The sequence below is a fragment of the Saccopteryx bilineata genome, chromosome 6 (assembly GCF_036850765.1).
Source record: "Saccopteryx bilineata isolate mSacBil1 chromosome 6, mSacBil1_pri_phased_curated, whole genome shotgun sequence".
In the NCBI taxonomy this organism is placed as follows: domain Eukaryota; kingdom Metazoa; phylum Chordata; class Mammalia; order Chiroptera; family Emballonuridae; genus Saccopteryx; species Saccopteryx bilineata.
In genome coordinates, this window is record NC_089495.1 from 184,345,371 (window position 1) to 184,359,368 (window position 13,998).

General features: G+C 40.9%; 1 protein-coding gene across 4 annotated transcripts in view; it reads right to left on the reverse strand.

Moving 5' to 3' along the window:
• The window catches only part of ATRN (attractin), a 150,180-nt gene that overhangs the window by 19,700 nt on the left and 116,482 nt on the right, over positions 1–13,998 (reverse strand). Inside the window, exon 26 of one of the 4 annotated variants that reach the window (XM_066236335.1) lies at positions 12,072–12,712. The exons of the other annotated variants lie outside the window; for them this stretch is intronic. Coding sequence (XP_066092432.1) covers positions 12,676–12,712 — 37 coding nt within the window. The 3' untranslated portion in view covers positions 12,072–12,675. Of the gene's footprint in view, positions 1–12,071; positions 12,713–13,998 lie in introns of those variants that run through there. 4 annotated transcript variants of the gene reach the window in all.

The following is a 13,998-nucleotide window of genomic DNA, read 5'->3' on the forward strand; positions in this document are numbered from 1 at the left end:
AAGAAAGCAATAAAGGAGTCTGAGAAGAGTAACCTCAGTCTTTTGGTTTCCATGCCTAATCCCACTTTTTGTTGTTTTTATTCTAACAAATAAACACAAGGAGGCAGCAAATCCACATGGAAGACACGAAGCAATTGAGAACAGCTTCTCAGTTGGTCATGTTGATGCAGGTAAGGACAGGGCTGGACTCAGAGGTGAGGACCCCAGGGCCTCTCAGAGGCTTCTCCTGGAACTACCCTCTTTCAGAGCCGCAGAACACCAAGGCTCAAAAGGTACCCTTTACTCCCAGGCCTGGGTGGGCCTTCTGTCTTCTATGCAGATCCACTGAAAATATCAACAACCAAGTTCCTTCCATCTGTTCCAGCTTTTAGAAGAAACACAAACAGCATAGAAACACACAGTGACTGTCTCTCAAAGATGCATGTATGATTTCTTCTAGGGTAATACAACAACGAAGAATTTACCAGTTATTTCAACGAAGCTGGTGCCTGCCAAAACTCTTCCCTTCTTTGTCTCCTACCACTGACTTGACTACTGGTAGAGCTGTGGCTCAGTTCATCCTACTACAGTCCCTCTTATCAGTGGTTTCCCATATTTTTCCATATAAATATAATTTAAAGAAATATATAAAAAAATTTCAAACATACACAGAAATAGGACAATCTATTAAAGTCCTATATACCTATTAGTTAACCTTGATAATTATTAACATTTGCCAACGTCATCCAAAGATCATTCTTTTTTTATTTTTGGACAGAGACAGTCAGAGAGAGGGACAGACAGACAGGAAGGGAGAGAGATGAGAAGCATCAATTCTTCGTTGCAGCTCCTCTGTTGGTCAGTGACTGCTTTCTCATATGTGCCTTGAGGGGGGGGGGCTCCAGCAGAGTGAGTGACCCCTTGCTCAAGCCAGCAACCTTGGGCTTCAAGCCAGTGACCTTTGGGCTCCAGCCAGCGACCATGGGGTCATGTCTATGATCCCACGCTCAAGCCAGTGACCTTGGGGTTTTGATCCTGGGTCCTCCATGTCCCAGTCCAATGCTATATCCACTGTGCCACCGCCTAGTCAGGCCAAAGATCATTCTTAAAGAAGTAGTGTGTTTCTTTCAATACTAGAACACTGACCCAGAAAACTCTGCCTAAAATCTCTATTTCTCACCAGCTTAACTGTAATTGTGTAGCTAGAAAGAAAATTTTTTTTTGTATTTTTCTGAAGTGAGAAGCAGGGAGGCAGAGAGACAGATTCCTGAATGTGCCCAACCAGGATCCACCCAGTCTGCTAGGGGGCGATGCTTGGCCCATCTGGGGCGCTGCTCTGTTGCAACCGGACCCATTTTAGCACCTGAGGTGGAGTCCATGGAGCCATCCTCAGCACCCAGGCCAACTTTGCTCCAATGGAACCTTGGCTGTGGGAGAGGAAGAGAGAGGTAGAGAGAAAGGAGAGAGGGAAGGGTGGAGAAGCAGATGGGTGCTTCTCCTGTGTGCCCTGGCTGGGAATCAAACCTGGGACTTCTACACGCCAGGCTGACACTCTACCACTGAGTCAACTGGCCAGGGCTAGAAAAATATTTTTTTGTAAAGATTTTATTTATTCATTTTTAGAGAGAGAGGAGAGACAGAAAGAGAAGGGGAGGAGCAGAGAGCATCAACCCCCATATGTGCCTTCACCAGGCAAGCCCAGGGTTTCGAACTGGCAACCTCAGCATTCCAGGTCGATGCCCTTATCCACTGCGCCACCACAGGTCAGGCTAGAAAAATATTTTTTAAAAGTCTTGAAATTTTCTTCCAGAGGGTGAGGCAATTAAAAAATAGTCTTCTTAAAACATACATAGTACACTCTCTGACATTTCTCATAGCACTATTTTTTTCTGTAAAACCTCCTTGGGCAAGGAAAACAAAAGAAAAAAATAAACAAATGAGACAACAGTAAACTAAAAAGTTTGCACAGCAAAGGAAAACATAAACAAAATGAAAAGACAACCTTCTTAAATGGAGGAAGATATTCTCAATGATACATCCAATAAGGGGTTAATATTCAAAATTTATAGAGAACTCATATAACTCAACATCAAAAAACAAACAATTCAATTAATATATGGGCAGGGTATCTGAATAGCTACTTCTCCAAAGGGGACATACACATAGTCAATAGACGTATGAAAAGATGCTCAACATCACTAACATCAAAGAAATGTAAATTAAAACCATAATGAGACATCACCTCACACCTGTCAGAATGGCTATCATCTATAAATCAACAAACAAGTGTTGGCACAGAAGTGGGGAAAAGGGAAACCTTGTACGCTGTTTGTGGGAATGTAGCCACTATGGGAAATAGTATAGAAGGTCATAAAAAAATTAAAAATGGAGCTGCCTTATGACCCAGTGATTCTACTCTTGGGTATATATTCAAAGAAACCTAAAACACTAATTTGAAAAGACATATGCACCCTTATGTTCACTGCAGCATTATTTACAATGGCCAAGCTATGGAAGCAACCCAAGTGCCACCAACAGACGAGTGGGTAAAAATGTTGTCGTACATACACACAATGAAATATTACTTGAAAAAAGAATAAAATTTTACCATTTGCAACAACATGGATGAACCTTGAGGGTATTATGCTAAGTGAAATAAGTCAGAGAAAAGATAAAATACCATATGATTTCACTTATTTGTGCAATCAAAAGAACAAAATAAACAAAACAGACTCATTGATGCAGTGAACAAATGATGTTTGCCAGACGGGAGGGGGCTGGAAAGGTAGGTGGAAAAGGCGAAGTGATTAAAAACAAATTGGTAGTTCAAAATAGTTACCGGCATGTAAAGCATAGCATAGGGAATATAGTCAATAATATTGTAATAATGATGTATGGTGCAGGGTGGGTACCTGAATTATCAGGGTAGTTATTTTGTAAATTAGATATATAATTGTCTAACCACTATGCTGTATGCCCCTAACTAATATAAAATCATACTGAATGTCAACTGTAACTGGAAAAAAGAAAGAGAACAGACTTTTTTTCTTGTGCTTACAAGTCTAGCCTTCCTAAAACTACACATGCATTTGGCTTTGTCTTGACCTCGCAGCCAGCCTGAACAGAAACATTGCTGCTTCTTCCCAAGTGCCTGTGATTTATACTTCACCATCCTGGTGAGAATTCAGTCCAGAGTGGCAGGACCCCATATAACTTCTATCTTCCAGAAAATGAAATGGTCAACAAGCCATGAGTTTGTCAAATGTCTGCTATCAATATGGCAAGAATCTCAGGAGAAATTCAGACAAGATTTTTTTTTTTTTTTTTTTTAGAGAGAGAGGCAGGGAGAGAGAGGAACATCAGGTTGTTACTGTATGTGCCCTGATCAGGGAATCAAACTGGCAAGCTATGTGCTCCAGGATGATGCTCCAACCAACTGAGCTATCTGGTCAGAGCTTAATTTATTGATAGAGACAGAGAGAGGAAGGGAGAGAGAGGGAAGGGGGAAAGGAAATATTCATTTGTTGTTCCACTCAGTCGTGTATTCATTGGTTGCTTCCCGTGTGTGCCCTGGACCAGGGATTAAACCCACAACCTTGCTGTTTCAGGACAACACTCCTAACTGACTGAGCTGACCAGCCAGGACCTAGACAATTAAGTTTTATGAAAACATATCATGTCTACATTAGGAATTCCCCTTACAGTCTCTCCTTTTGGCTGGGTGCCATGACATCACTTGTTTCTCCTTTTTATTTTCACTCAAATATTGTCCTCTAAGGCACCTCTAACCCCATCCACACTGCCTTTCAGAGCGTTAGTCTCTCCTCTTACCAACAACAGTCATCAGCCTAAGCACACTTGAACATCACTCCCAGACACAAAGCTCCTTCACATACTTGACTCATTTGGTTCTCAGAGAAAGCTAGTGAGTGGGTTTTATTATTTCCCTCTTTATACACAAGACTCTTTCAGGAGTCTGGAGGAGCATTCATTAAGACACAAACAAGAAAAAAGGTGAAGGGATTAAGCAAAGAAAAAAACCTTATAGACACAGACAACAGTGTGGGGACTGCAGGAGGGGAGGGGTCGGAGGAGGTTGAGGAGAATAAAGGGGGGATGGGTGGTGATGGAAATAGACTTGACTTGGGGTGGTGAACACACAATGCACTATACAGACAATTTGGTGTAGAACTGTACACCTGAAACCTGTACAGTTTTATTAACCAAAGTCATTACAATAAATTAAAAAAAAAAACACAAACAGGGCTTAACAAATTTGTCAGGCTCTAGGCTGTGTCACTGTGCTTGAGTCTGCAAGTTCTTTTCCCAACTCCCCTCACATTGGTTTTCTCATTTGAATTGCTGAGCACCCCTGCTCCCCTGCTCCATCTAATTCTTTTCTGTTACACGAGCTGTTCTTCAGAGTGCTGAGGATTACCTGGATTCCTTCCGTCCTCTGCTTATGTTTCATAAATCTCTTCAGACCTGGTTAACTTGCTCTGGGAAAATACTTTCTTCCTTATGAAAAGGACTCAAAGCTCACCATTCCTCATTCTTAAACAAAATTCAGAAACACCAAAGTTCTGGAATTTTTTCACAAAGGTCCCAAAAGGGAGAAGTGATGAAAATACCACCTGTGGTCCCTGAAGGTTGTCCCCTGACCAATGCTGATGGCATTGCTCAGTCTCCCACTGATCCTTAGAAGTGACTAATCCTCACTGGTTGGGTACCTGGCAGCAGGATCACCTTGTGAGCATCCCCATCACCTGGAGCCTCTGAGTTAGCAAAGCCTTCACTCAAGCCCTCAACCGGCACCACAAACGTTTCTCCCTCAGACCAGTTGGTGCCTATCGTCCCTCATAATTGCCTTTTCCTGAAGGTCTAGTTTACTTCCCACATATATTTGAGCCTATGTATTACATATTAGAGGTATGTGTGCATGTGTGCGTGTGTACAGGGGTGAATGGGAGAGACAGAGTTCTGCACTGTTGAAGCTTAGAGTCTAACTATGGACACAGATACCAAGTAAAAAATTATGAGAAGTACTGTGATAAAAAATAATATAGTTCCATGGGAAAGAAGAACAGGGCAGACAATTCAGTTCGGGGGCTCCAGGGAAGAATCTTGAAGGAAGTGACACAGTACTCATTTGAAGGATAGATAGGGTATAATAAACAGCTTTACTTATAATAACCAAAAACTGGAAACAAGCCAAATGTCCATCAAGAGGTAAATGGAGAAACAAATTGTGGTTTATCTTTACTATAATATTATTCAGCATTAAAATTTTTTAAAATATTTAAAATATATAACTTTATTAGTTCTTTTATAAGAAGCAATTACACAATTAGAAGGGTATAATAAAAATGATAGGCTTTCTGAGTCTGAATAAACTGTTTTTTTATAACAGGTGAGATGTCATTCAGTAGCATCTTTTGAATGCTGATGGTGACGCATGCAAGGAAAGACGCTAAAGAGCTTCAGGATGGACACTGGTTGCCAGGAAAACTATCATGTGATTGGGGTTAGGACCTCAGGGGAGGGAGAGGGGCAGGAGACTGAGTTCATTACTAAAGACCTGTGATTTCATCAGTCATGCCATCTAATGTAAACCTGAAAACCAAAACGTGGAGTGAGGTCTGAGGTCTGCAGTGCTTGTGGGTTGGCGAACACACTGATGTGCCAGGAGAGTGATGCCCAGAGGGCATGGCAGCCCTGTGTTCTCTCCCACCCCCACACCTTGCCTATTCCCCTCTTCCACTGGCTGTTCCTGAGCTGTAGTCTTTATAATAAAACTCTTTTAAGTGTAGTGCTTTCCTGAATTCAGTGAGTGATTCTTGAGAATTGTTGAATCTAAGAGGGGTTGGCTGGAACTACCAAACTTGAAGTTGGCCAGCAGAAGTGTGGGTAGCTTGGGGACCCATCTGTAGTTGATGTCTGAAGCGGGGGAAGTCTTGTCAGGTTCTGTGCTAATTCTAGGTAGTGTCAGGACCAAACCGAATTGTAGGACACACAGTTGTTGTCAGACAACTGGTTATTGTTGGGAAAAACCAAGCAATGAGTAAAGCATATAGGTGAAGCGTAAGGAGAAGAGTGTTTTAGAAAGAAGGAAAAAAGATGTGCACATGCTGTAGGGTGGTAAAAAGCTTGGTGCTTCTGAAGAAACAGAAGGTGGCCAGATTGTGGGAACACAGAGAGTGGCCAAAGTCAGCTGAAATGGTCAGGTGAGAGTGTGCTGGCTGGGGTCAAGGTGGGAGTGGAGGTGGGGCAGACAGAAGCAGTAAGAGCTGAAATGGGGTGAGAGGTGACTTTTGATGAAAAGGGAAAGCAGAGACTTGGAACGAACAGCGTGATGTTGCAATTAGTGATGTGGAGAAGACTGGTGAGGAAGGACCAGAAAGTTCACTTCTGGGCATGTTATGCTCAAGATGTGGAAAGCAGAGTTCAATCAGAGAATATAGAGTAGAAAGATGGCCAAGGTCCAGGCTCTGGAAGAATATCAACAGTGAGAGGGTGACTAGAAAAGGTTGTTCAGGAAAGGAGGCCAAGAAGAGTCTCACAGGTGGATGGTCAGTTGGATATCTTTAAATTTGGCAAGAGAGATGTGCTAGTTGCCTTCAATAACAATTTAGTTGGAATATGAGGATAGAAGATAGATTGGAAAGGGCTAAAAAGTAAAAAAGGCGCTCTAAGCCCAGAGGCAACGGATATGAGAAGGGGGCTCTGAGGAAGTATCAGAGCATGGGGGGACAGCATTGAGACTGGCCATATGAGGTGGCTTCCTCCTATTTTTTGTCAGTGCTGAGGAATGGGATACAGCAGCTAAGGCAGTGAGCTCTGGTCCCGAGGCTGGAGAGGCTTTTCAGAAGACTAACAGTATATCCCTCCCAGCAGCACATTCTGCCCCTACTCCACACTCACTGGAGGCTGTGACAGACAGCAACAGCATTCACACACAGGAAAATGTGGCATTTTCAACACAACCAGAAATCAGACATTAGGAAACTACATTCACAAAATCAAAACAGGATATAGGAAAATTAGAAATAAAATGCACTAAAAAAACTAAAAATGTGTTGGAAAGAAAATGCATTAAAAACATTTAAAAATACTCATCATATGGAGTCAACAAAAGAAATGAATCCAATTTTGGATTAAATTAACAAGCTGAAAAATATTGCTGAGGAGCTCACTTAGAATGCAGGAAAAAAGGAAAATGAAAAAGAAAATCAGAGTTCAGTTAAGAAATATAGAGTACAGCTCCAGAATCTCCCTTATTCATCTAACAGAGAACTCTAGCATTCAGGCTAACAGAATCAGAGGAGAGGAAACAAATAAATATAAGACAACGTTGCAAAGCCCAACACTCTGGTCTTAGACTGAAAGGGTCCCCAACAAGTATCAAGTTCTTCCTCAGGTCTTTTCTGAGAAAATTACTCTAGGATATATAGTAGTTTGGCACAATGACAACAACATCCAACAAAGGGGAAGAGGGATACATAAAATGGTGCAAGAACAAAAAAAGGTCAAACTGATCAAAACTGTTCCTATAGAATATAATTATAATCTAGAATTTAAAACCCAGCTAACTGCTACCTAGGAGTTCACTGGGTGGTTGTGGAGAACAACTATGGGGCTCTCTCAGAGACCTAAGGCAGCCAATTCTTGTAGGAACTAGAATCACGAAGCTGCCAGGAGCTGAGCTGGTAGTTACACCCCCTCAGTGGTTACTCAACCTTCCTTCCCATCTGAACTCCTATGTTTTAGTATGCATGTGGATGTATGTACCACTGCCCAGCCCTGAATTCACATGACTTTCAGCTAATTCAGGGCCTCTCAATGCCAGCTAAACACGAGAATCTCCAGAGAGCCTTTCAATACCACAGCAATCAGGTCCCATGCCACAGCAATTAAGTCAGCATCTCTGCGCAAGGGGCCCGAGCTTTTTCTTCTTTTTTTAAGCTTCCGAGGTAATTCTAAGGTATAGCCAGGGATGAGTTATAGCCAGGTATAACTGTTTCAGACTCTCAGAATACAATTTAAAACTTGTAGGAGAGGTCTCCATTTGGCCCTGTTTATCTCTGCATGTCAAACTGTAGGTTCGCCTGTTTATAGTCTGCTCTTAAGCTCTATACTGTTAAATACCTGCATTAAAGGATGACAAAGTAATATAATGAAAACACGGTGCCTGACCAGGCGGTGGCGCAGTGGACAGAGTGTCGGACTGGGATGCAGAGGACCCAGGTTAGAGACCCTGAGGTTGCTGTTTGAGCGCAGGCTCATCTGATTTGAGCAAAGCTCACAAGCTTGGACCCAAGGTCGTTGGCTTGAGTAAGGGATTACTCGGTCTGTTGCAGCCCAATGGTCAAGGCACATATGAGAAAGCAATCAATGAACAACTAAAGTGCCACAACAAAAAACTAATGATTGATGCTTCTCATCTCTGCGTTCCTGTCTGTCCCTATCTATCCCTCTGACTCTCGCTCTGTCTGTTAAAAAAGAAAGAAAGAAAGAAAATACGAGTAGGGCACCACGAAGGGGTGGCCTCTGGGGTAAATGTGCCAGAAAACAAACTTTGCAGAGTGAACAATTAAGCTGTTTTTTGAAGGAGGAAGAATATGACAGGTGAGTGGGTGGGTACCTTTGAGGCAAATGCAGAATACTAGATTAAGTACACCACCCCTCCAGGCCTTGCTGTCCACATGGCCAAAACAGATAGGACCCCACAACAACCTTAGAGGGACTCATGATTTGGTGGAAGTCATAGGGAAAAAATTCATGAAATAATGAATTTGCAAGAATACAGAATGATTCTTTGGCCCCACTCTAGGGAAACTGTGGAATATGGCTGGTATCAGTGAGTCCTGGTGGTCTGGCACTAAGCAGAATGAAAAAAACATTGAGAGGGATGGGAAGAGATCTCAGAATTTTCTGTGGTAACATGAGAGAGGGCAGTTTCTTTCTGTGGGAGGGAGACACTTCCTCTTGAAAGGGAAGAAGTTTCAGCAAATTTCCAGCATTCCATATTGCTGGCATTGCAGAGGTCCTGGGTCCCCACTCGGCTCCAATGAGCTAAGCTGGGCATACTCTGAAAAAGGAAATAAAATGGAGAGTGAATTTCCAGCCTAGCGGGTGGTGTGGCCTTGGAGTTTAGGTCATTAATATCCTGCCTTGATTCACTGACAAGTTTCTGAAGTCCATCCATTTGGGAAAAAAGTAAAGCAATATACAAATAGATTCCAAACGGATAAAGGAAGACCTAAACATGAAAATACAACAGAGATAAAACACTCATAAAGAACATGTAAGAAAAGACTGACAGATCTGCTTGACGAAAAATACCAGAAAAAATAAACAACTGAGGGCACACACGTTAATAATCATAAACTATAGGCCCTGGCCGGTTGGCTCAGCGGTAAAGTGTCAGCCCGGTGTGTGGAAGCCCTGGGTTCAATTCCTGGCCAGAGCACACAGGAGAAGTGCCTATCTGCTTCTCCACCCCTCCCCCTCTCCTTTCTCTCTCTCTCTTACCCTCCTGCAACCAAGGCCCCATTGGAGCAAAGTTGGTCTGGGCGCTGAGGATGGCTCCATGGCCCCCACCTCAGGCACTAGAATGGCTCAGATTGCAGCAGAGCAACGCGCTAGATGGGCAGAGCATCACCCCTGGTGGGCATGCCAGGTGGATCTGGTTGGGCACATGCGGGAGTTTGTCTGTCTGTGCACCCCCCCCCCCCCCGCCTCTCACTTTGGAAAAAAATAACAAAAAAATATCACAGGCCCTGGCCGGTTGGCTCAGTGGTAGAGTGTCGGCCTGGCATGCAGAAGTCCCGGGTTCGATTCCCAGCCAGGGCACACAGGAGAAGCGCCTATCTGCTTCTCCACCCCTCCCCCTCTCCTTCCTCTCTGTCTCTCTCTTCCCCTTCCGCAGCCGAGGCTCCATTGGAGCAAAGATGGCCCGGGCGCTGGGGATGGCTCTTCGGCCTCTGCCCCAGGCGCTAGAGTGGCTCTGGTCACAACAGAGCAACGCCCCGGAGGGGCAGAGCATCGCCCCCTGGTGGGCGTGCCGGGTGGATCCCAGTCGGGCGCATGCGGAGTCTGTCTGACTGTCTCTCCCCGTTTCTGGCTTCAGAAAAATACAGAAAAAAAATCAAAACTATAATAAAATCCTAAATTTCCATAAGAAAAAGGCAAACATATCAATAGAAATGTGAGCAAAGGAAATTCAAAATAAGGGCTATAAGAGATTAGTAAATATCACTCATAATTAAAGAAATCCAAATTAAAACAAGATACAATGAGATTTCCCAGATTAGCAAAATTAAAAATATGACAATTTCTAGAGTTGCTGAGAAATAAGTTTTAATAAGAAAGATGGACAGATTTAGTAAGGGATGTTACACTCTTGCTGTAGCAATGTAAATTCATGCAACTGTTGTAAGGGGCCATCTGGCAGTGTTCTAGTGTATTGATATAGCAATTATAGAACAAAAAACTATCCCAGAGCGAATATTCACAGAAAAATGCAGATATATGCCACAAAAATCTAAGAGTCAGTCAAAAGAGGAATGGTTAAATAAACTATGGTACTCAAATTATGGAAAAAGCTGTTTTAAAAAATGAGGTGAATTTCTACCTGGGAAAAGTTAATCACAGAACAGTGAGTAAGTTATAGAACAATATGTAAGGAGGCAGCTCAGTTTATAAACCAAAGAATCAGAAAACCACAATTTATATGCAGCGTATATACACAGAAAAAAATTCAAAACATAAACACAAAAATACTAATATGGTAATTTCTAAATAGAATTAGGGGGAGTTTTTTTATTTTTATTTGTTTGAAATTTTACAATGAACATACGTTACTTTTGATATTTTATAAGAATTCTTGTCCTTCTACTGAGTATTAAAAAACCAAACAAAATTATTGTTTTCATGTGGATTTTCCACTTTAAAAAGTTTGAATAAAGATGTAATATTTCTGCTTTAAAATACTTGGATTAGTTTCATCATATCTTTTTACATTATCCCTATAAACTTTTTCTCTTTGTATTATCTCTTATCATTGTTTAAGGTAAATTTAATATGTCATATATGTAATTTTATGTTTTAGTAGCCACATAAAAAAAATTAATTTTAATGTTTTATTTGACCCAAGATATCCAAAACATCATTTGAACATGTGACCAACATAAAAATTATTGGGATATTTTACATTCTTATTTTCTATGAAGATCATAAGAATCTAGTGTGTATTTTACACTTATAAAAACATTTCAATTTGAAGCCCTGTCCAGCTGGCTCAGTGGTACAGCATTGGCTTGGCGTGTGGAAGTCCCAGGTTCTATTCTGGGCCAGGGCACACAGGAGAAGCGCCCATTTGCTTCTCCACCCCTCCCCCTCTCCTTTCTCTCTGTCTCTCTCTTGCCTCCCGCAGCCAAAGCCCCATTGGAGCATGGCACTGAGGATGGCTCAATGGACTCTGCCTCAGGTGCTAGAATGGCTCCGGTTGCAGTGGAGCAATGCCCCAGATGGGCAGAGCATCGCCCCCTAGTGGGCATGACAGGTGGATCCTGGTTGGGCGCATGCGGGAGTCTGTCTCTTTGACTCCCCGCTTCTAACTTCAGGAAAGAAAAAATTGCAATTTGAAAAAAAAAAATCTTAATATGAACACTAAATTTTATCAGGAAATGTTTGATACTTAGATATAAAAAAATTCACATTTAAAATAGATTCACATATGCAGGTTTTTCAAAACATACTTAAAATGTTTCTAATAACTAAATCAAGTATCATTTTTTTAAACTATTTAAATTACTTTAAGTAAAATGAAAAATTCAGTTTCTCAGTAATACTGTTTCAAGTCGAGATTGACTTTTTAATTTCGTTTGTTACTATCCACCTTTATTTCCATTAAATTTTCCTTCACTTAAAACAAATTTGAAGCTTTTATTTATTTATTTATTTATTTATTTATTTATTCATTTATTCATTCATTATTTAAAGACTTTTTATGAGTTTATTTGAACCAAACTGTCAATTGCTGGGAAGCAAAGTCTCAATGGATTGAGAAAGTTCTCCGAAGATTTTAAACTTGATCCATTTCTTTGGTTATGTATATATTATGTTCCACTGGTCAAGGTGATTTTGAGCCAGTGCCACGAAAACACCCATCACTGCAGCTTGCCAAAAATGCTCATTATTGGGAGGACTGTTTCCTGTCCCTCCCATATTTTTTTCTTGGTCATATTTGATTGATCTAGATATGCCATAATTTTGAACTTTATTTATCAAAGTAGAACAAACATACATGTAAATTTTTTTTTGTTGGTGAAATATAGAAATATAATTGTTTTCCCCCCTAGATATATTAAATGTATTCTTTTATTAGAATCCTTATCTCTCTGAGACTGGAAGGATGTAATGAGTTGCTTCTCTGTGGAGATGTCATCATCCAGAAGCTAATTAAAGCCTATGCAGAACGTTAAGGTCTCTTACACTCTGGGGAATAAAATGCATTAGCAACCAAATTAAAAATAATATTATAAGTGAGCTTTTACAATGTAAAGGGCAACCGGTAATCTGACAACTCTCAGCCTCATCAGTTGACAGCAGGTTGAAAGAAGCCCACCAGGATATAGATGATTCTTCACACAGGCCATCTGCTTCCCAGCATCACTTAGGAAGTGATTTCTCATTTCATGGTGGAGAGGGAAGGAGGTAACCTGATGGTTTTCTATGGGAAATACAATTGTATAGTTTCCGTGTCAGCATCTGCCCTTACTGGTAAGAACTGCAGAAGAAATACTCCCTGAACAACACAGAACTGATTTTTAAACATTGTGTGTCTAGCAACTTTGTTGAATTCACCTATTAGTTCTAATACTGAATATCCAGTGGAGGGATTCAAATGATTTAACAACTGGTTCTCTGCCCTAATGACCGTTTTAAGTATTAAAAAATGATATACCAAAAGGTAGTTTATTATTTCATGCATTTAATTCTTAAATAATAAAAGAGGTACACAAAACTAGATTATAAGAAAGAGTTTTAAAATATTAATAAAAAGATATTAAATAATATCTGACAAAAAAACAATGCAAGTTGTCACCCCCTGGTAGTTTGGCACTTTTTCTCTTTAAGTTATATGTTTGTTTACTGAAGTAACAAACGCAAGGGAGCCTGACCAGGCGGTGGCGCAGTGAATAGAGCATCGGACTGGGATGTAGAGGACCCAGGTTCGAGACCCCGAGGTTGCCAGCTTGAGCGCGGGCTCATCTGGCTTGAGCAAAAAAAAAAAAAAAAGCTCACCAGCTTGGACCCAAGGTCGCTGGCTCAAGCAAGGGGCTACTCAGTCTACTGTAGTCCCACAGTCAAGGCACATATGAGAAAGCAATCAATGAACAACTAAGGTGTTGCAATGAAAAACTGATGATGCTTCTCATCTCTCTCCATTCCTGTCTGTCCCTGCCTATCCCTCTCTCTGACTCTCTCAATGTCTCTGTAAAAATAAAATAAAATAAAATATAACAAACGCAAGGGAATTAAAATGTAGCATTTCATCAAAGGTATAATGAGTTTTATGAAATGAATAAGTATTATAAGCATAGTTCTGTCAAATTTTTTTCACCTATGGATGGAATAAACATTAGAATACACTGTTGCACAAATGAACATTAAAAAAGAGTAAGGAATGTAAATTCCTGATTTCCACATTGAGTGGCTGCCCAGTAGTCCACCTTAGAGAGAACTCTGATTACAAGTGCCATGTTAACAACCGGTTTGCTGAACTCTACAAAAAATGAGGTATCGGTTCTGCTGAAAGCGTGCGAAACAATACTGTTCTAGATCCTTCTAAATTTCTATGAATAGATCATGTTTGTAACAATAATTTTTTCTTTTCCAATTCTTATGCATTTTATTTATTTTTCTTATTTCAGTGTATGGCTAGAACCCCTATCACAATGTTGAATGATATGATAGTGGCATCTCTGTGTTTTTCCCAAACTCAAACAGAAAGTT